Raw genomic sequence first — 23,497 nt, 5'->3', positions numbered from 1 at the left:
AAAAAATAGAAATTTAATGTATTATTCAAATAATTTCATTAAAATTTAATTTTGTTTTTCAAATTTAATAAGCATTTGAATTAATAATTGTTTTCTCGATTCAAATGATATCGATTTATAATGAAACAGAATTTACAATATTTATTACACACTGGCAACATTGCTTTTAAATGTCATTCTCAGCAGGCAGGCAGGCAGGCACTGCGTGAAAAATATTACGATTAATAACAAAAGATTTTCCTCAGATTTTTATATAAATTTGCGTTAAAATGGATGAAAAATATGAAAGTGTTAAACTGTGTTATACAATACATAAATATTCTAGTTATACTCCCAATTATGTTCCGGAGTAAGTAAAGTTCGCATCTTATTGTAGACCTAAAAGTGGTATTAAAATAATCCGGCAAATCCCTATGAAAAGTAATAAAATGACACAAATTCTTAATAAGTGTTAAAATATTAGTGCTAATTACATTGGCAAACATTATCATGTATCACGGGTGTTAGTAATTGTGTTGTTTTTTATGTGACGTTGGTTATAAGTTGTGACTGAGAACATGGTATTTTTTTCAGAAACATTATGGTAAACAATCCATCAGATCAGCTATCAAAGTGGTTTACAGATTGCACGACACCGTACCAATATATTATGTTAAAGTTAGAATCTCCATCAATAGTGGAAACAATACAATTTGGAAAATATCTGAAGACTCAAGTCAGTGATCTTAAGAAATTCCAGATTTTTGGTGGGACTGATGAAAATAATCTGTCATTACTGCTAACAGCGTGAGTATTTAATGCATTTTTCGCATACTTATTTAAAATTAACATTGTTAAAGGCATCATTGAGAAACATTGTAATAGTAATAATCACACTTAGTGCCCAATTTTTCACAGAAACAATTTGCTAATCACCTGTTTACCATGAAGTTATAGTGAAATCATTGTCAGCATTCCTAATTAATCTTAGTAATTAGTTAATTTGTCTATAAGGACTTACTGATGAGGTTTAATTTGGTTGCAGTGGGCTAAAGAAAGACAGTTCACCTGAGACGTTCAGGCTGAGACACAAGACAACAGAGGGCTCATATTTGCCTGTGAGTTACATCAAGATCGTGCCTCTGCAGTCGTGGGGGCCGGCATACAACTTCTCCATCTGGTACGTGGAGTTGCAAGGCAATAATCAGGAGCAGCTTATCAATAGTGCCATGGAAACCATTAATTTGGTAAGTACTTATAAAGAAAAAATACCATTTAGTGTGGAAAAATACCATCTATTATAGAAAAATACCATCTATTGTAGAAAAATACCATTTATTGTGGAAAAATACCATTTAATTCTTTTACCCAAAAAGAGTAATTTCATTGTATCAAATAACCAGTTTAAAAATTGCATTTTATTTATAAAAAAATCAAAAGAGTTATGTAATTAATTATTGATTGAAGTGTAGGTACTATTAATATTTGTTGTGCGAAATACTAAATACTAATACAAGAATTATCCTGCTCCATATAAATAGCCAGAGTGTGTCACTCGCTAGTAGGTAATAAACTGTGATTTTTGGTTTTCTTTTCTCGAACAGCGTAAAGAAGAAGAAGCGGTGAGAATGATATTGAAGCACTTGCGGCGGCGTCGCTACCGAGACGCCTTCGAGGCGCTCTCCAGAGAGAGTGGGGTGCAGCTAGAGGGTCCGCTACAGGCTCGGCTTTGGAATGCTCTCGTTGAGAATGGGGACTACAAACTCGCTGAAGAGATACTTGAGGAAGCAGTTCAAGGTAAACGTTTTATTGGGTATAAAAACGATGTAATAGATGGTTTAATTGTATTGAAGCAAAACGTCATTTTTGCAAAATGTTATCTCAATAACAATTGGTCTTATTAATGGGGAGTTCATTTCTTGGGAGAGGGCTTCGTTCAGCGTAAAGTAAACAACCTTTGGTTGAAACTACGGTTACTGTTCAAATTCAGATTATATCAACTAAATCAGTGTCTGAGGGGAGCAGCACGGGAGGGGTGTCAGTGACATTTATTATTATGTGGCAGAGTATACTAATCTGAAGCCCATTTGAAGTCTCGCTGACATTTGACATATCACGAAAAAACACAATTTCATGCTGTTTCTCAGTTAAGCGCTGGACTAAATCTTCAACCATACCAACGCGTGCAGATCGCCATTGCCGGCGCGATCATGACATGACCCATGACAGTTCGATGGTAATCTGCACGCGTTGGTGTGCTTGAAGCATTATATTATGTAGGCTCTCTTTGGGGCACTCATACACGTCCCAAATAAAGCATTCCGGTAAGGCATCAGCAACACGTCTTTCGTTGTTACGGTTGTGTTGTCAACTTTTTGACCACTGGATGTATAGTTTCAAAATACTGAACTGTCCTATGCATGACATTGACAGTGGGGCGCCACCGTCACTACCGGATCGCTAGTTCCGATTTTTGCCATGTTGGAAACCATATAGTTCAGTGTTTTTCAACCTGTGGGTCGCGACCCCCTGAGGGGTCGCGAAGCCTCTATAGGGGGGTCGCGAGAGGTCGTAAAAACTACTTCAGTATAGGAAAATTCTTATAAAGACAGATTAATCCGAAATCTAATTATGCAAATGTTGTATGGATTAAAGTATTCGGTCCCCACAAACATCTTTGCAACATTATAAAAGTCATGGAAAAAAAACGCGAACGGTAGGGGGGTCGCCAAAATTTTTTTCATACTAGGGGGGTCGTGTCATGAAAAAGGTTGAAAAACACTGATATAGTTGAACGATGGTAGCGCCCCCCTGTCACTGAGTTCGGTGGGACAGTTCAGCGTGGGTCATCTATAGCGAAGTATTTGACGCTGACTGGTAGCTGCTGTCCCGCAGAAGGAGAGTTCGACTGGTACGTGTCGTGGCAGCCGTACAAGCCGGTGTGGAGACTGATGTCGGCGTGCAGCGCGGGCGTGGAGGCGCGCCTGTGCTGCGAGCCCGCGCCGCCGCCGCCGCCCGGCCGCACCGCCGACCTGCTGTGCGCCGACCGCGAGCCGCAGGTATGCAATGGTATCATGATTACCCCGCAACAACTAAAGCCTACAAGCCTAACAGCACAGTGCCATTTTGTAACAAAAATGTATGTCTGATGTGCTGTGGATTGTACTTCTTATCGTTTCAGCAAAAACCTACACAGTGTTAGCCCAAAACTCCGCTACAACGGTCATCTAAAAACCCGCCTGCCAAAGTAGTAGCCATTACTTTGCGGATTCTACGACATTCGACTTTGACAAGTCGATCCTGGACGATCGATCCACGTAGAATTTTGTCTAATGACCCCAAGCTACCCATCCTAATCGCTCGCGCGTAATTATATTGCTGTCGCGCTCGCACACTCACTGCGGGCGCGCGTCGCACAGTCGCGACAGCAATATAATTACGCGCGAGCGATATGGGTGGGTAGCTAGGGGTCATTGGACAAAATTCTACGTGCTCACGGACCAGGCTTTAGACCTCATGACAACTCAACCCTAGTCAACTAGTCATAGAGGTCAAGTTGATAGGATCGACTTGTCAGAGTCGAATTGTCGTAGAATCCATATAAATAATGACTACTACATTAGCAGGCGGGTTTTTAGATGACCCGTCGGGAGACTGCCTAAGCCGAAAGCTGACTTAAATTAAATCTTTAAGTACAATCCACATTCACGGCACGATTCAGGGCACGACCCCTAAATGTCCGATCCGAACAAATGCACGTAGGAAGATTTAATGAATGCTGCTGACAACGCCACTCTTGTAGCGGAGTTTTGGGCTGACACTGTGTAGGTTTGTTGCTGACACGATAAGAAGTACAATCCACAGCACATCAGAAATACATTTTTGTTACAAAATGGCGTTGTAACTGAATAAGAAGCCACAATGTTTAGCTTTATGTGCTGTTGTCCGTACCTATTGTACGTTTATGTAAATAAACTATTTATCTATCTGTTTATCATCAGTACGACCGGAATTGCGTGATATTACTTTGTCCAAAATGACTAGCGTCGACAGGCAGAATATTGTAAAGTTTAGTGCTTATCTATTTATCAACGATAACTTTGGTACAAAGAGCAGTTTTGTATCCAGGGATTCCCCGCCAATCAATGACCATTATTTCCCAACAGTACTACTATACTATTATGTACTCGTTTACTAAGTGTACAACCAATGTGTTTTACCAGTGATGACTTATGGTTCGGAAACGTGGCCTCTCTCTATAGGCCTTAATAGAAGCTCAAAGTTGCACAGCGTGCTATGGAGAGTGCTATGCTCGGTGTTTCTTTACGAGATCGAATCAGAAATGAGGAGATCCGTAAACGAACTAAAGTCGCTGACATAGCCCGATGGATTAGCAAGCTAAAGTGGCAATGGGCAGGACGGACACATAGTACGCAGAACTGACGGCCGATGGGGCAGCAAGGTTCTGGAGTGGAGGCCGCGTACTGGAAAACGCAGCGTGGGACGTCCACCCACAAGGTGGACCGACGACATCATAAAGGTAGCAGGAAAGCGCTGGACGCAGGCCGCTACCAATCGATCAACATGGAAAGCATTGGGGGAGGCCTATGTTCAGCAGTGGACTTCCTATGGCTGAGATGATGATATGATGATGATGATGATTATGTACTATTAGAGGCCGGTCGATCTATTCTCATAAATAAAACACTGGATACTCATCTTTCACATTATATAGCCTTATTTTAGATACAATTTATCACTTAGCACAAAAGCGCGCGGAGTCGTCTCCGCGCGTCCCTCAATGGGGATGTTGCCTGGGTCAAAAAGCAAGAGTTTTAATTAGTCCGTCAGTTAACTTATCAAAAAATACTTTACACGTATTTTTCACTTTTTCAAACTAATGAAAATTTAAAGAGATATAGCGCCCCAAAGTTCATAAGAAGAGGCCCGTGACGTCAACGCTTGCTTAAAAATGCCGCACGTTGTGACGTCGTGCGCAACTTCAACGCACCATAACTATGTAATTATTTGTTAGATTGACAAATAAAATTATATGTGTCCAATATTTTTTGATATTAAACATTACGGACTAAAAAAATTTTTTTAGGCAACTAGCCTATTCTGACGTTTGATCCTAGTGTGACATTAACGTATTGTCAATGTCACTATGTCAGCATCTCATTGGCCACAACGATACCGTTATTTTAACGTTTTAGATTTTTCATAATTAACAGTACTCATTGCTACTTCTATTTGATATTTTTTCCAAAGCTACATCGGTTTATTTCCTTCAGGAGGCGGGCGCGGGTGGTCCGGCGTGCGACGCGGCGTACGAGTGCGTGACGGCTTGCAACGCGGCGGCGTGCTGCCGGCCCGGCCCGCGCGGCGGCCACCAGCTCGTGGTCGACGCCACCACAGGTTAGAGACGATGTTTCTGTTTGCAAGACATGCCTTCCTGCTTGAAGAATGTTCACTTTATCCTATACTAGCTTTCCGCCTGCGGCTTCGCCCGCGTGGAATTTTGTCTGTCACAGAAAAACTAAATCGCGCGCAATCCAATGTCCTTTCCAGAGACTCAAACTATCTCTATGGGGGCCGTCCATAAATTACGTCATCGATTTTACGAATAAGAATGACGTCAATTTCGAAACACCCCCCCCCCTATCTATCATTTACCGTCATCCGCAGACCAACCCCCCCCCCTAATTTAGAATGACGTAATATATGGACGGCCCCATGCCAAATTTCATCAAAATCGGTTCGATGGTTTATAGTAGGGAATTTAGTGCAATGATTTGTATGGAGACCCCTCCACTTTGGTATAGAAGGCTCATTTTTGCAACAGTGGTTCTTTGGGTGCTCCTGAGTGGATTTCCGTCGGTAGACATCGGGAGCCCCCCCTGTGGTAGCAGGGGGAGGGGGGGCAAGTTTCCTTCCGGCGCGCTTCACTTTAAGGCCCATATCTTCAAAACTATGGGTATTAGGGCAAGTGTGGTATCATTTTCGGATAATTAAAGGATGGCGAATTCATTTCTAGAACAAACTTTTTGCCTTTTCATACAAAAAATTAGAAATATTGAGTAAAATTCACAAAAACCAAAAAGTATTTTTTTAAATAAACGTCGTTTACTTTTAAACCACTGGAGATAATCTAATAAAAAAAATATGACCTGAAAGCTACATTTATCAGGACTATAAAAATATAACATTGTATGGTACTTTTTTCGCAAAAAGTAGGTGAAAAAATTTTTTTCTTCAGGACACAGCGGCGAATTTTATTGCGCATCGGAAAAAAAAAATTATTTTATCCATGAATTGATACTATTTGGTTCATAAGCAAGCAAGGATTATTATTTTAGAATTTATTTAGAGTTGCTGGCACATCAATCTACCATAATTTGTATTTTTTCGTCAATTGATTTTGAACTCTATGTGTGAGACATAAGGTTGAAAATAGTTTAAATACATTTTAATATTGAAAATATCATANAATAGTACGTAGTAATTTAGCATACTGGACGCGACTAGTGCGGACTAATCCACGTAATATGACTTGTAATATGATTGTGTCAGTAGAAACGAGTTTTCCTGTAAAACGTAGGTGGGCCGATTTTTGTGATGACCAGTGTATTTGACGCCGAATGTATAAAGTTCTTACGTTCTCGTTGTGCGCCTGCTCCAGCTGCTTCTCCAGGCGCGAGATCTCGTGCAGGTGCACCTCGGAGAACAGGTCGGCGTGGTGGTCGCCCATGGCCGACGCCAGCTCCGCCGACCCGGAGCCACCCGGCTCGCCTTCGTCCTCTGTGCTGTCTTCTGGCATTCCTGAGAAATAAAGGTCATTATTGTTAGATAATTTAGTTTTTAAGTTATCATTTTGCAGTTATAATATGCTTTACTACTATGGTACATCCACACTGGTCATCTTGCTCACCTTCCTCTTGAGTGAGCAGGATGTCGAGTGTGCCGCGCGAAGCCATGCGCTCAGCGTGAACGCACCACTAGACTACGTTCGACGAAAGCTCTTTGGAGCTGCAGCTATAATAATTTGTAGACGAACACAAAGCTCATAATACTGAATGCCATAGGCCAATCATTGGGTATCAAGCTCCTTCTTAACAACTAACTTGGCCTCCCTTTCAGCCTGAAGCACTTGCAGCGCTTCGACCAACTGCCGCTTAACTCGATGTAACTGGCTATGGATACACATACCTCGTATACTGAATGCCAGATTCGTGATTTTGTACGCGGCCTCCCTTTTGGCCTGCAGCGCGTCTAGCTGTCACTCAACGCGATGCAACTAAGACTATAGTCTGGTCTGCGAGCACGTAGAATTTTGTCCTCAAGCTACCCATCCTTATCGCTCGCGCGTAATTATGTTGATGTCGCGCTCGCACACTCACTGCGGGCGCCCGTCGCACAGTCGCGACAGCAATATAATTACGCGCGAGCGATAAGGATGGGTAGCTTGGGGTCATTGGACAACATTCTACGTGCTCGCAGACCGGGCTTTAGACGCAGTTACAGTAGATTGTATACAAACACAAACCTCGTATACTGAATGCCAGATTCGTGATGTTGTACGCGGCTTCCCTGCTGAGATGCGCGTCAAGCTCCTTCTTTGCGGCGAACTTGGCCTCTCGCTCAGCCTGCAGCGCTTCCAGCGCTTCGGCCAGCTGCCGTTCAGCGATGCGGCGCAGCGCTGCCGTCTCATCGGCGGCTGCGCGCGCGTTCTCCGCCTCCTCACGAAGTTGTCGCACTTCATGCTTTAGGCCTTCGAATTCCACCTGTGAATTAATGTGATATCTTTGAGAAAAATAATAGTATTGATTGGATCTTTTGAGTGACAGAAACTGATTACTTGACTAATCCTACCACTGCAACTCTTGTATATCCAGGTTCTACAGTTTGGCCTTCAATGAAACCCAACCAGTGAAGATTGAGTAGTCCCGGGGATAGATTGCTATCTTAGTCCGCAAATGAGAAGGATATAGAAAGAGTTCGAATATATTATTGAATTTTCGGCTTTATTTTAAGAATGAGATATATACTATACACTACGGAAAAATTTACTGATAGAAGTGGACCTCACCTGTGACGACTGGAGCGCCGAAACCTGTTTCTGCAGCGATATGTTCTCGTCTTCCAGATCCCCGATGTCCACCAGCAGTCTCTGCTCGCGTTACTTGGCTTCCCTTAGCTCAACGCGCAGAGCCGCTCGCTCGGCCTCGCGCGGACAAATAGTGTCAGGAGTGAACCTCACCTGTGACGACCGGAGTGCCGAAACCTGTTTCTGCAGCGATATGTTCTCGTCTTCCAGATCCCCGATGTCCACCAGCAGTCTCTGCTCGCGTTACTTGGCTTCTCTCAGCTCAGCACGCAAGACCGCTCGCTCGGCCTCGCGCGGACAAATAGTGTCAGGAGTGAACCTCACCTGTGACGACCGGAAAAATAGTTTTAATTTAATATGACATTTGTCGATATGTCCCAACACTAACATTTTTGTAACTCGAGATAACCTTGTAGAGACGTCGTTAATACTCTAGCTTGATTTTTATAATTTCGAATTACTACTTATTGGTGTAATTTAACGCTGCATTTACACGAAATTAACATTTTTATTGGAAGCACTGTCGTCGAAAATATTGTTTGTAGGTCAGACGTGAATTATTTCTTGTCCGCCAATATTTAGCTCTCATTGATCGCTACTACAAAGTTATGTCGTTACTTTTGATGGCAGCTGTCATTCTAATCAAGCTATATTGGATAGACTATAGAAATGAATTCGCCATCCTTTAATTATCCGAAAATGATACCACACTTGCCCTAATACCCATAGTTTTGAAGATATGGGCCTTAAAGTGAAGCGCAGTGGAAGGAAACTTGCCCCCCCTCCCCCTGCTACCACAGGGGGGGCTCCCGATGTCTACCGACGGAAATCCACTCAGGAGCACCCAAAGAACCACTGTTGCAAAAATGAGCCTTCTATACCAAAGTGGAGGGGTTCTTGCACTAAATTCCCTACTATTAGGCGTGAAAGCAAGACAGACAGACAGAGTTACTTTCGCATTTATAATATTAGTATAGATTATATGCCCACGAAAATGACCAAATGGTACAAGTTCTCTTGCGATTCCTATGAAAGAAACTGTAACTATGCCAAATTACATAAAAATCTGAGATTTAAATAGTTCTAGACATTTATGGGTTATCTAAGCAAACAAATAAAATCGTAGGTAATAAAACTATTCAGTTATGCGAATAGTTTTTTGCTGTAGTGGAGTGGTTATATGTGAGAGAACAGAATTATCACGATATTGATATAGTTTCGCGGCATTTGACGTAACGACATATCTATCTCAGAGGAGTAAATGCACTAAACTAGTAACATGTTAAGTAAATAACCATAGTCAACAATTAATAAATCCGGTTCGAAGGACCAAAATATAGAGTCCTTAATAAGCATTAATACAGTTTATGGTGGATAAGCAAATAAAATAAGAGCGCGCGCAATGTCGTCGGTGTCGTGATGTGAAAGCCTAAGACCCGAGCACAGTCGAAAATACCCGAATAAATATGTGAATGTTTAAAGTCGGGAATCCAAAAAAAAAATGTTGTTCTCCCAGGAACCCTATACTTATTCGGCGGCTGGAACGGCACCGAAGACCTGGACGACCTGTGGGCCTTCGACACCAACACGGAGCGCTGGTCGCTGCTCTGCGAGCACAGCGCGCGCGCCGGCGGCCCGTCGCCGCGCTCCTGCCACAAGATGGCGCTGGACCCGCTGCGCAGGCGCCTCTACACCGTTGGCCGCTACCTCGACAACGCCCAGCGTATACCCTCCGAAATGAACGTGAGTATTTGGAATATTGCCATTCCCCTCACGCAAAGTAGCCCTGCTGATCGTCTTTTGTTTACGTCCCGTTACCTGCTTTCTTTGATCAAAGATCGATCGTCGTGTTTTATCGCGATACATTCTCATTAATGTCGCTGCTACCTGCACACCGTCAGCCGCCGGTCTTTTATTTTATATGCAGTCTGCTTTCTTATCGCAGAGTAGTTCTTCTTTTTTTTTAATCTTAGCGATCGTCTTTTCTTAACGCAGCAAAGTTCTTTATTTGAAGCCTGGCGATTCTCTTCAAATCTGATTAACGATAGTCTTTTCTCTTTTCAAGTTTGATCAGCGCTTCGCTTTTGTTTAATGCCGCGCCGTGGTAAATGATTGTCGATTGTTTGGGACACAAATAGAAACATGTTCATTGATAAAATTGACCATAGATCTCGCCCTTAATGTTTGATGGGGTGGGTTGATTTGTCTTTTAAAACATAGCTTTTTCCTTGTTCCAGAGTGACTTATACATGTACGACATCACGGCTGGCGAGTGGCAGCTTCTCTGCCGTGACACGGCGGCGGCGGGCGGCCCGCGGCTCGTGTTCGACCACCAGATGTGCATCGACCCGGATGCGCAGACCATATACGTGTTTGGTGGACGAGTGTTGCCTGCTAACACGTGAGTTGTTCTAGAGCGATTTGCCCGTAGAATTTGCTGATTGCCGTTGAGGCAAAAAAGTTCTCGAGTGGAGGTTATAAACGGCAAAGTATAGTAGGTAAAAGCCTTCCATTCAGTGTACCAACGATCTAATGAAGGTCGTGGATAGCACCTGAATGTGGACAGCGCAGGAACGGTTGTTGTGGATATCTGTTTAGGAGGCCTTTGTCCACCAATGGACGGAATTTAGTTGCACTCGTCATGTCTGTGAACAGGCGCTGCTTTCGGGGACTGGTCAATCCAAGTTATTCAAATTTATGTATGCGAGTCATTTCTACTAGTATCTTAATATGTAAGTCTAGAAATTAGCACGTCACTACCTTGTTTAATATACCACGCAATCTTGTATACCCTTTCTTATAAGATACACCATACAAGAATGCATGGTAAATTCAGTGAACTGCTCCTGAATCGAATGTACCTACTACTACTATTTCTATTTATTTATATTAACCGGCAGACAGTGGTGACTGAGTTTGTTGCGGCGCTTCTTCTCAGCACTTGCCAAATGTTGGTCTCGAAGCGCTGGTAGGGTAAAAAGATTATGAGACATGTAGAGGCTCCTTAAGAGCAAAATGACGATTTGTAAGAACTATTTATTAGTCCAAACAAATAAAGAAATTTTGACTTTGACTTTGACTTTTGACTTTGACTTTGCAACGACGACAACTACATAAAAATCCTACGAATATTTCACTGTATACTCATTGGTGTTGTTTTCCAGCGAAGAGTCAGTATCTTGTACTCGGGGTATTTTTTACTTATTGCGAGTCCGGAGTACTCGAAACAACTGTATACTTATTACTGTTGTTCCCTTCTCAGCGAGGAGGCAGCCAATCCGGAGTACTCAGGATGACTGTATACTTGTTATTATAACCATTGTTCCCTTTCAAGTTCAAGCGTTTATTTACCAAAAACAGTAATACAGAGTGACAATATTATAGTAGGATCATGCGTTCAGTCTGCCCGCAGACGTGCAAAATATTACATTTCCAGCGAAGAGTCAGCGAGTCCGGTGTACTCGAAGCGACTGTATACTTATTAGCTGCTTCCTTCCCAGCGAGGAGTCAGCAAGCCCGATGTAGTACTCAGGGTGACTTTATACTGATTGCAAGTTGTTTTCCAGCGAGGAGTCGGCGAGCCCGGTATACTCGGGGCTATACGCGTACTACATCGCGGCCAACACGTGGCAGGCGCTGCTGGCCGACCACACAGACGGCGCCGTGCCCGCGCCGCTGCCGCGCGTGTCGCACTCCATGCTGTTCCACCCGGTAAGACACTTGCAGCGAGGACAACCCACCACCACCCATGGCCATACCAACCTCGCGGTTATACTGGCCGAATCGCCGGAGGTGTGCGCGGAATTGCGGCTGCCACCGCGCCACACATCTCGTCTCGCACTCCATGCTGTTCCACCCGGTAAGATACTTCCCAGGGACAAGTCAAAGACAAGTTGTACTGGAATACGCGGGATTTGCTTGACCCGCATAGCATACAAAGAACAATTTTATGTGTATTTACTGTAAATCGTAATTATACACGTGGGACGTACTACGTGTGACTCAGAGCGAGAAATTGTATGTATGCGGGCTAGTCCGGCGTGCGGGGGCAAATCCACATGCCAAACATAACTGCCTTACATATGCGGATAAAAAAAACCCGCATCCAGGTCTGTATCGAAAAATAGTATGATCAGCGCAGCGTGTGCAAGACACACTACGGGCGTGCATTTCTCTTCGTGAACCCGTGCAAGTTTTAGTTTAGCTGATGTTCAAAAACTATTGTAATAATAGGGGTAATAAGTGACCTGTTTTTATGGTGACAGGGGGAAGGCCGTCTCTACATGTTCGCGGGGCAGCGGAACAAAAAACAACTAGTGAACTTATGATGGTGGGACGTGCGCACGCATCGCCCAATAGATTACTCGCGAAATCGGTTTTAAACCTTAGTTAATCGAATAAAGTGTTGTGCAACGTCACGAGTAGTATATTGGAACTTCACAGATATGCGCCTCGAACTTGGGTTAATTTCTTCGAAATGTCAAAGCGTAAGGAAAAGTTAAGCTCACTCTGACCTCTCTCTCTTGGTGGCAGGGCCAAGGCCGTCTCTATATGTTCGCGGGGCAGCGGAACAAGGAACACCTGGTGGTGGACCTGTGGTGGTGGGACGTGCGGACACATCGCCGCGAGTGCGTGTGCAGCGCGCCACCCTAATAGATTACTTGCGAAATCGATCTTAAACCTTAGTTAATCGAATACATTGTGTCACGAGTAGTATATTGGAACTTTACAAATATGCGCCTCGAACTTTGGGTTAATTTCTTCAAAATGTAAAAGGGTGTGTATGGAAAATTTAAGCTCACTCAGACCTCTCTCTTGGTGGCAGGGCCAAGGCCGTCTCTACATGTTCGCGGGGCAGCAGAACAAAGAACACCTAGTGAACTTATGATGGTGGGACGTGCGCACGCATTACCGCGAGTGTGTATGCAGCGCCCCGCCCCAATAGATTACTCGCGAAATCGATCATAAACCTTAGTTAATCGAATACATTGTGTTTGCAACGTCACGAGTAGTATATTGGAACTTCGCACTCACAGATATGCGCCTCGAACTTGGGTTAATTTCTTCGAAATGTCAAAGCGTAAGGAAAAGTTAAGCTCACTCTGACCTCTCTCTTGGTGGCAGGGCCAAGGCCGTCTCTACATGTTCGCGGGGCAGCGGAACAAAGAACACCTAGTGAACTTATGATGGTGGGACGTGCGCACGCATCGCCCAATAGATTACTCGCGAAATCGATCTTAAACCTTGGTTAATCGAATAAAGTGTTGTGTAACGTCACGAGTAGTATATTGGAACTTCACAGATATGCGCCTCGAACTTTGGGTTAATTTCTTCGAAATGTAAGTGTGTTTATGGAAAAGTTAAGCTCACTCTGACCTCTCTCTTGATGGCAGGGCCAAGGCCGTCTCTATATGTTCGCGGGGCAGCGGAACAAGGAACACCTGGTGGACCTGTGGTGGTGGGACGTGCGCACGCATCGCCGCGAGTGCGTGTGCAGTGCTCCGCCGCGCGCGCCGCCCGCCGCCGGCTTCACGCAGCGAGCGACCATAGACCCCGATACTGACGAGATTTTTGTGCTGTCGGTGAGTTGGTGTTTTTTGTTCTTTATAACGTTCGGTTATAAGTTATTACTTTTTTCTTTTTGCTGTCGGTGAGTAGATGGATTTTTTTTTTATCATGTTTTTATTCATTACTAGCTTTCCGCCCGCGGCTTCGCCCGCCTGGAATTTTGTCTGTCACAGAAAAACAATATCGCGCGCGTATTTACTCACCGTTTAGACCTACCCTGGACTACGACAAACATTTTAAAACCAAAATCAGCTCAATCGGCCCAGCCGTTCTCGAGTCTCGAGAGTTAGTCTGTTTATATCAGACTAACGAACATCAATTCATTTTTATTTATATAGATAACGTTCGGTGATTAGTTGTTTCTTTTTTGTTTTTTATTACAAAAAGGAAGCTTAATACGTCAGTTAGAATAGTTAAAGTAATGATACAGCAAACGATTAATTCATTCAACCACCCAAATTATAAAACAAGGAAAGTGGTGTCATTATAAAGATCACTCGAGATAAATTATGGACCACTCAAAGGCTCATACATTGATGGTCCTTCGAGCCGGATTTTTATTATATTTAGGAATTTAATTATTGGTGTCATTATGGTGTAGTCGTAAATAAGTATCAATAAAGTATATTTTAAAGAATTTCGCATTCACGTTGAACGCCAAAGGCGACAGACTTCACAATGCACGGGTCCAACATGACTGGTTTGATTTTTGCCAGAAAGTAAAAAAAACTCATAAATCTCATTTATTTTTGCAAGTAGGCTTTTAAAAAGCACTTTTGCATGTCCGAGTATTAACTGTACCCTAATGATTGGTTTACACGTATTAAGTAGGTAACTAAATTTTTAACTTAATTCTAAGTGATCAAACTTGCATCGTAACTAAATTGTAACTTAATTCCAAACGTCAAGCTCTTGTTTACTATGAAACTGTTTGTCAAAACGCGTCAAGAGACAAGCCCCGCCCACCATCTTGACAGTAACATCAAGCAAAAATTTAGTTACCTACTTAACTTAAGTAGTTAAGTAGGTAACTAAATTTTTGCTTGACTATACGTCGTCGGCCGTTCAGAACGGACTACTATGCCGAGAGGTCCCGGGTACGATTCCCGGCCGGGCAGAAATTGAAATGATGAATTTTAATTTCTGTGACGGGTCTGGGTGTGACTATGTATAATATTTATGTATTTAAAAAAAAAGTATATAAGTAGTATATCCGTTAAGCTAGCACCCATAACACAAGCATTAAGTTGCTTACTTTGGGGCTAGCTGGCGCTGTGTGAAATTGTCCAAAGATTTATTATTATTATTTATTATACGTGTAAACCAGCCATAAGTATACAAATCTCACTATGAAAAGATGTCATAGTAACATGTTTATATGGCAGGGCATGAGCAAGGAGAAGGACAAGCGCGTGTACAACACGCTGTGGGTGTTCTCGCTGCGGCGGCGCGCCTGGGCCTGCGTGTACCGCTCCGACGCCGTGGCGCCCGGCCAGCCGCGCCCGCGCTTCGCCCACCAGCTCGTCTACGACCCCGTCAAGAAGGTACTATTTATTAGAACAAAATTACCGAACAAAATGAACAATTACTAAATCCTTTATATTGTTCGGTGCTTAAACTCTATTCAATTGATTTTTGTTTTTACTAGTGTATAATTAGGATTACTAATGTTTGGCCAAAAAACGTTTCCCAAATTATCACATCGCAAACAACGTTTCGCAAATTTTCATTTGGCAAATTCTCATTTGGCAAAACAACTTATTGCAAACTTTTAATTCGCAAATGTCGTTTTTGGCATATTATTGTTTAGCAAATTATTGTTTGGCAAAGTATGTTTTGCCAAATGTTTCATTTGGCAAAAATATTTCACGATAAACTATTTACAAAACAATTTGATTGGTGCATAGAATGGAATACAAATTAGCTTGTGGTTATTATTTTGTTTAGTGGGTAGTTAATATAAAAATTTTTCTAAATAAATTTTCATATTTCATTCTTTTTATCGAAATTTCCAAATGATTCATTAACAATAGAGATGATTCTAGCGCTCGGCGGCCGCTGCCGCGGCACGCTTCGCTCGCCTTCACGCATTAAGGGTCACTGTTCTAACCTAACCTAACCCACTATTTTCTACAATACCTACTTTTTGCAACCATACTATTTTCTGCAATCTCTCTGTTTTACATAAAATTATTGTGAAAATCATGACCATGTGCCTTATGCTTTGATTTGTAGTTAACGGTGGGTACTCGTAAGTATGTGAAGTGTCAATTTGACCAAGCAAATTATTTGGGATATAATATTTGGCAAAATAAAACATTTGCTATATAAACATTTGCCAAGTAAAATTTGGCCAAATGTTAATTTGAAATGAATGAATTAGTTGCGAAAAGTACAGTTGCTAAAAGTTTATTTGGGAAATGAAACTTTGGCGATAAGTTGTTTGCGAAGTGAAATTTGGCGAAAAGTAATTTGGCCAAACGGAAGGATACCGTATAATTACCCTAACATTGTAAAAAGAAATGCTGTGTATACCTGTAATTGAGGTCATATACGTATCATGTGTTAAACCATGTTAAAATGTATGAACTGTATTATGTATGTGACTTTGTTGGTGTACCTAATAAATAAATAAAATTAGGATGGGGGGGAATGGGATTTAAAAGGTTGGCAGCGCACTTGTGACTTCACTGATGTTGCGGGGCGACGGAAATTGCTTACCATCAGGTGATCCGTCTGCTCGTTTGCCTCCTATCACATATAAAAAAAAGGTAGGCAGGAACACATCCGAACCATTTTGAAAATTATAAAGAACTTGCTTCGGCGCGCGCTGGCTGGCGATATTTACGGATCGCGCGCAAATTGTGAAGTACCCACTTAGTTAGTTTATGAAATTGTTTGTTTATCTTTTAGTTTGTACGTATATCCAAAGCTATTGTTACAAAATATTGTATTTAACTATCTCACGTAAGTGAATTATAATTCTTGTGAGAAATAAATAAAGATCTTAAACCACAACTTGAAAAAATCGAACTGCCTAAGGCGGGAATTGAACCCAACCACCAACCAGTGTCTAAGTAGCTCAGTTGGAAGAGCAGTCGCCCGGCAAGCGGAAGGTCGTGGGTTCAATTCCCGCCTTAGGCAGTTCGATTTTTTCAAGTTATTTATAATTTTCAAATTAGTTTGAGATGCGACTCTTAACGCTAAAAATTTAATAACTAAACATCCGAACCAATCATCATCATCATTTCAGCCACAGGACGTCCACTGCTGAACATAGGCCTCCTCCAATGACTTGCACACGGTTGGATAACTCATAGCAGACTAAAATAAACTTATTTCATGTGCCCGAAAACGAAATCACTGATGCCACTCAAAATAGTCAACCTTTACAATAAAAGGTGTAAAGCGATCCTCTTTTGTTTTATTGATAGGCTCCCATATTTTGGAGATGTGATAGGACGATTACTAATATTTTGGCGATATTGCACTGCATAGTAAATTGGATGGCATTTTTATAAATACCAAATATTGCACCACCTTTACATGGTGGCAATGTGCTTATACTTAAAAATACATCGCCCATTTGCGACGACACTGTGATATCTCGAGATATACGATTTTTTGTTTTACCGAAATTCTGAACCGCGATCTTGCGTTCTTTTATCTCCAAAAACAGGGTATTTGTTACTCCAAAAACAACAATACTATGAGAGAAAGAGACAAAATGTTACGTTATAGCGCTGGCTCGTTCGGCGATCTAGTTGGCTTCGACACTGTGACAGTTCAGTTGCCACCTGCGCTTTAAGATGTGAGGTGCTCTTCGTTTTTAAGAAAAACGTGACATCTCGAGGATACCGCGGTATTGATGACAAAGGTAAGTTTTTAAAATATTTTTATTTTATTCGACAATGTGGCACGTCATACTTATCACAATGTTCTTCTAAAACCAAAAGCAAAGTAAAAGAGAAATTATTTATATGTCACGTTATTCTTGTAAGAAAATCGAAGTATCATCGGGACATCTTAACTAGTAACGTTGTAGATGATGAAAATTTTTCCTATATTGGAAATATGTTGTAGGTCATTTGTTGATGTTCTGTTATTGCAGAATGCATGTTATTGAAATTGAATGGTATATCTACTTGTCACGTTGTATACGCTAAACAGTAATACTAAACTCCAGATATCATTACAGATGGGGACTAGCAATGCAAAAAAGCAAANTAGTTTACGAGATTCTACTTTTGAGAGTTTTGCGTTTATTTTGATAAGCATTAGTTTTTAGAATAAGAAAACTTAATGTGAGCTTAAATATTGTATGTATACAACTGTCTGTCTAGTTAGATAATATTTTTATAAGTGCAATTTAACATAGCAAAGCGAAATATTCGCCTGTTCAAATTATTACCTCATTTTTACTGATTGTAATGTTATTAAAACAAAAAAAATTTTTTCAAGATCAACGTTTTATCTAAATAATGACTTATATAAATATAGTTTTTTACATCATCTTCAACGCGACAACTGAACTTACCATCTTCAAAATATGATTTTTTTACTAGAACAACGTGATAAGTTGTCTCTTTTTTTTTCAATCGCTATAATTTCATCACTTTAGACGCAAATTTATGTCTTACTATAAATATTTAAATTCATTAATAGTTAATCTTTAAACGTTTCATACACAATTAGGTAATCCTAACCTTCTTTTAAGAGTTATGGTCATTCAAAAGTTAAAAAGTCGTTTTCTGGAAAACCACTGTTTTTGATATATCACAGTGTCGTCGCAAATGGACGACATCACGTTACGCGTTTTTCCATAAATCCGCATTCTGCAACTCTTAATCGTAATCTTTCCTTCATTGCCCAGATTCACTACTTATTCGGCGGCAACCCCGGCAACCACAGCTGCCCGCGGCTCCGGCTCGACGACCTGTGGTCACTTCAGCTCACGCGGCCCACCGCCGGCGCCGTCTGGGCCGGCGCGCGCGCCGCCTTGAGGGAGGCGCGCTATAGAGAGCTGGCTGCGTCGCCACAGGCCGCGACATTAGCCCTGCAGTACCTGAGGACTGAGCTACGTGATGCGTTGGACCACTCGGACCCTGAACAGGTGAGATTTAAACGTCTGAAGTGTTTTATGTCACGCGTTCCACCGCCGGCGCGCGCGCCGCCTTGAGGGAAGCGCGCTATAGAGAGCTGGCTGCGTCACCACAAGCCGCGACTCTAGCCCTACAATACTTGAGGACTGAGCTACGTGATGCGTTGGACCACTCCGACCCTGAACAGGTGAGATTTAAACCTCTGGAGTGTATTATGTCACGTGCCTCATCGTTGGTGCTGTCTGGGCCGGCGCGCGCGCCGCCTTGAGAGAAGCGCGGTATAGAGAGCTGGCTGCGTCACCGCAAGCTGCGACACTGGCGTTGCAATACCTGAGGACTGAGCTACGTGATGCGTTGGACCACTCAGACCCTGAACAGGTGAGATCTAAACGTCTGAAGTGTTTTATGTCACGCGACCCACCGCCGGCGCGCGCGCCGCTTTGAGGGATGCGCGGTATCGGGAGCTGGCTGCGTCACTACAGGCCGCGACTCTAGCCCTACAATAACTGAGGACTGAGCTGCGTGATGCGTTGGACCAGTCAGATCTTGAACAGGTGAGATTTAACCCCTGATGAAAGAAGTTTTATACGTAAGTGTATTATGTCCGCGTCCCACCGCCGGCGCCGTCTGGGCCGGCGCGCGCGCCGCCTTGAGGGAGGCGCGGTATAGAGAGCTGGCTGCGTCACCACAGGCCGCGACATTAGCGCTGCAATACCTGAGGACTGAGCTACGTGATGCGTTGGACCACTCGGATCCTGAACAGGTGAGATTTAAACCTCTGAAGTGTATTATGTCACGTGCCTCATCGCCGGCGCCGTCTGGGCCGGCGCGCGCGCCGCCTTGAGGGAAGCGCGCTATAGAGAGCTGGCTGCGTCACCACAGGCCGCGACTCTAGCCCTGCAGTACCTGAGGACTGAGCTGCGTGATACGTTGGACCACTCAGACCCTGAACAGGTGAGATTTAAACGTCTGAAGTGTATTATGTCACGTGCCTCATCGCCGGCGCCGTCTGGGACAGCGCATGCCGCCTTGAGGGAGGCGCGGTATAGAGAGCTGGCTGCGTCATTGCAGGCCGCGACATTAGCGCTGCAGTACCTGAGGACTGAGCTGCGTGATGCGTTGGATTACTCAGACCCTGAACAGGTGGGATTTTAACCTCCGCGGTAAAATAACAGTTAAAGTTTCAAGTTTGAAGTGTGCGCGCCGTTTTATGCGAAACGCAGTATCGAGAGATGAAATGCCAGCTTTGTAGTTCTTGCGCACTGAGCTGCATAACGCGATGAATCACTCCGACCTGTAGCAGGACTAGCAGGTGAGATTACAATCTCGACAGAAAAAGGGTGTTGCAAGTAAAATATAGACAGAAAATTAATTAGGTTTATGTAAGTTGATTTTAAAGCTTTCTCTAAATAGATTTTGCTTTCCGTCTCCGATTGACCCACTCAGGAATACCATCCATTACAATAGCTTTAACCGTCCCCAGGTGGCGCGCTTCCAGAAGCTAGCGACGGTTTTATTCGCGCCACCCGAGCCGTCGCGCGCGCCCGCCGCGCTCACGCCGCGCCGCACGCGCGCCTTACAGAGACGGCGGGCGCACGCGCAGCCGCATCCAGACTTAGCGCAAGCGCTGCAAGCCGTAAGTAGCTTAGACTTTACTACTAAACTTTAAATTTTAATTACTTTTCAGGCCGCTCTTTATTTTTAAGCCATGTATTCATTAGGCAACATTTGTTGATAAACACTGTTTATAAACTGTTCATAAACAATGTTTCATTCTCTGTAAACAATTTATAAATAGTCCATAAACATAGGTGATGAAACATTGTTTATGATACATGTTGCCGTGCTCCTCGCTATGAGTGGAGAGCAAGTGTGGACGACCAAGTTTCAGAAACCTGTGTTTATGGTAAACTTGTTTCACACTAGTCATAAACAGTTTATCGACAAATGTTGCCTAATGAATACATGGCTTAAAATTTCCTTTTTTTAAAAAGGTGGTTTCCTTGATCTTTTAATACCCAGGGCCTAGTAAATTAAACGCTTGAGTCACAGACAAGAACTGTTTTATTTGAAATGTACACAGTATTACATACTTTAGGCCAGAGGGCGCTAATAGTTTAAATCTATGCTAGTGACGATACAAATACAACAGCCCCCCAGTAGATTAAAAATACCCTAGTACAGATAACAGCACATCAATCTAAACTTCGCAGTCTCTTATGAAGTACAACTTCGAGGGTGAATTTACAACAAAAATATAAAGTCGCCTGCACTAACCCGCCATGTGGTAACATCGCGTTGCTATCACATTTTGGTACACCTTCATAATTTCCTTCCTCGCAGGTCCTAGGCGCAGACGACAGCATGCCCGAACCGCCTCAACCGTTCGAGGAGCTGGCCAGCCCCACGCCCGACACGTGGGACGTGGGCACCGACGAGGACGACGCCGGCGCCCAGCAGTGGGACGCGCGCGCCGCCCGCGTGCAGCTCTACGACGAGCTGTGCAAGTACTTCCGACCTAGTGCCGTGCCGCCGCCGGCCGACGTCGCCGACCTCGTCGCGCTGTAACCGCCGACGCCGCCGACCCCGCCGGAAGGTAACAAAAGGCGACAGCACTGCTGGCTCAATATTCATCTTCTTTGAATGTGTGAAGAACTGAAGATATAGTAGCAGTATACACTGGCCGTTGCCAGCCGCCGTTGCTTGTCACCGGGGTAAAAAGTAAACCGCCGCTGCCGCCGGAAGGTAACAAAAGGCGACAGCACTGCTGGCTCAATATTCATCTTCTTTGAATGTGTGAAGAACTGAAGATATAGTAGCAGTATACACTGGCCGTTGCCAGCCGCCGTTGCTTGTCACCGGGGTAAAAAGTAAACCGCCGCTGCCGCCGGAAGGTAACAAAAGGCGACAGCACTGCTGGCTCAATATTCATCTTCTTTGAATGTGTGAAGATGTAGAGCACAGTCCCTTGCCGTTGCCAACCGCCGTTGCCTGTCACCGGGGTAGAAAGTAAACCGCATTAAACGTTGTATAACAGGCGAAACTATGTTATTTCGTTTCACCATTCTATGTACTCTCAAGTTAATTTTCTCTTTAGCAACAAAAAAATTATAATCAGAAAAGTAAACGGTACACGTTTTTTCTTAAAAAAAAAATAGTACAAGGTGAATGAAAAGAAAGATACTATAAAAATTTGGTGCTTTAGTATTAAGTTTAATGATTTGCCTTTTAATGTCTCAACGTCGCGGAGTCCAAGGCCGAATTAAAGAATTCATGTGGATGCGATTGTTGTCATATTTTTACTCAATTAAACGGTAGTGACTAGGTTTATAAAATTGTAATTAATGCTGTTTGACAGCAGTATCTTGAATTTTTTCATTCACTAAATAATATTATGACTCAATATTTCGTCAAAAGCGGTTAGGAGCCAAAAAATGGTTTGACTTATTGGATGTTATACAACGTTTGATAAACAAGGCGGTTCTCATCTACATGACGTATGTCTTGTGTGAAATAATATTTCGAAAAAACTCGCCAAAGTTGCATTTTCATTATTTCCACTAATTCATTGTTACATCACAACCGGGTCATCGTGGTTGGGCTATAAAGCTCAGTTACTTACAATAAAAAATATTGACATACAAATCAAATTAATCTATTTATTGTGACCATTTATGTTATAATGTGTGGTTATATGCGTTTAGACTTGCAGTAAAAGACAATAGAAATAACACTAATTTAGAAATATGGCATTGTCAGTCTACATTATGAGTCTGCTTGTAAACAATATGCATAGAGCCAGCTTCATATCACTAACGTAAACTAAACGTAAAATAACATGATACAAATTACGTAATAAATAAGACGAACCTAATGCATTTTCGTTTATAATAATATTATTACCTATTCATATTTATTGTAAAATTATTAGTGACATTCTAAATACACTCGACATCAAATAAATCGACCCTCCCGCGACGCGAACTTTAAAGATTTTCTTCTGACACAATCATGGTACCCCAACAGGTTCTATATTGGCTCACATAAAATTCTAAATCCTATTCTTTGTCTTACTACAAATTTGTGTTCATAATAATCTCTCTTCATAATTTTATTTTTCATACTTTTTTTATTCATACATTTTTATTACTACCATCGGAGCTCATAACAGTTAGTAATCATAATTTTTTTATCAATACTGTTACTACCAAGAACCATTTAAAATACATAATTTTTATTTTCAGATCTTTTTTCTTCATAACATTCATTGATCATATTGTTTTAATTAATAATGTTGTTACTAAGAACATACTTCAACTCATAATGTTGTTGTTCAGAATAATTTACTTTATAACAGACATACTCGTATCTTTAAAAAAATCATATATAATTTAATAGAGTAGATAAGCATGCAGAGCATGCAGCATGAAAGCAAGCATGCAGCATGCATTGGTATCTCCTCGTCTCCGGCGCTGCGGGATGTGCAGCCCTTCCGCCCTTGCGTAACGAGGCTCAGGCACCCACGCTTGCTTCCGCAGCTTCGGCTTTTTGGATCGCCATCGGCGCCTTCGGCGCCTCGGCGACCAGCCTCAGCCGCTCCAGCTCACCCGGGCGCCTGAGCCTCGTTACAGCGGGCGAGGGCTGCCCTCCCTCCGCGCCTCCGGCTTTTAAATTACACTCTAGGGGTAGGGCAGACAAGACTACGTGGAGTCGGTTTTGCAGCGATTCGTTTCTGTCACGT

The 23,497-nt window shown here is 42.7% G+C and overlaps 1 protein-coding gene across 2 annotated transcripts; it reads left to right on the top strand.

Annotated features, from left to right (window-relative positions):
* The first annotated feature begins 186 nt into the window (after positions 1-186).
* Positions 187-22,716, top strand: muskelin (muskelin 1). 2 transcript variants are annotated; one of them, XM_028307473.1, is made up of 15 exons: positions 187-349; positions 574-786; positions 1,025-1,226; positions 1,584-1,776; positions 2,875-3,038; positions 5,274-5,397; positions 9,603-9,829; positions 10,324-10,487; positions 11,653-11,797; positions 13,480-13,668; positions 15,040-15,198; positions 18,528-18,767; positions 20,240-20,392; positions 21,100-21,322; positions 21,481-22,716. In XM_028307473.1, coding segments are annotated over exons 1-15 (2,478 nt in total). In that variant the 5' UTR covers positions 187-269; the 3' UTR covers positions 21,483-22,716. The 2 variants fall into 2 exon arrangements, with proteins under 2 accessions (XP_028163274.1, XP_028163273.1); XM_028307472.1 differs by having other exon boundaries at positions 21,100-22,716.
* The last annotated feature ends 781 nt before the right edge of the window (positions 22,717-23,497 follow it).

This window comes from Ostrinia furnacalis, unplaced genomic scaffold, assembly GCF_004193835.3.
Source record: "Ostrinia furnacalis isolate ACB-3 unplaced genomic scaffold, ASM419383v2 OfSCF2256, whole genome shotgun sequence".
NCBI lineage: Eukaryota > Metazoa > Arthropoda > Insecta > Lepidoptera > Crambidae > Ostrinia > Ostrinia furnacalis.
This window is presented reverse-complemented; position numbering and strand designations above follow the sequence as displayed.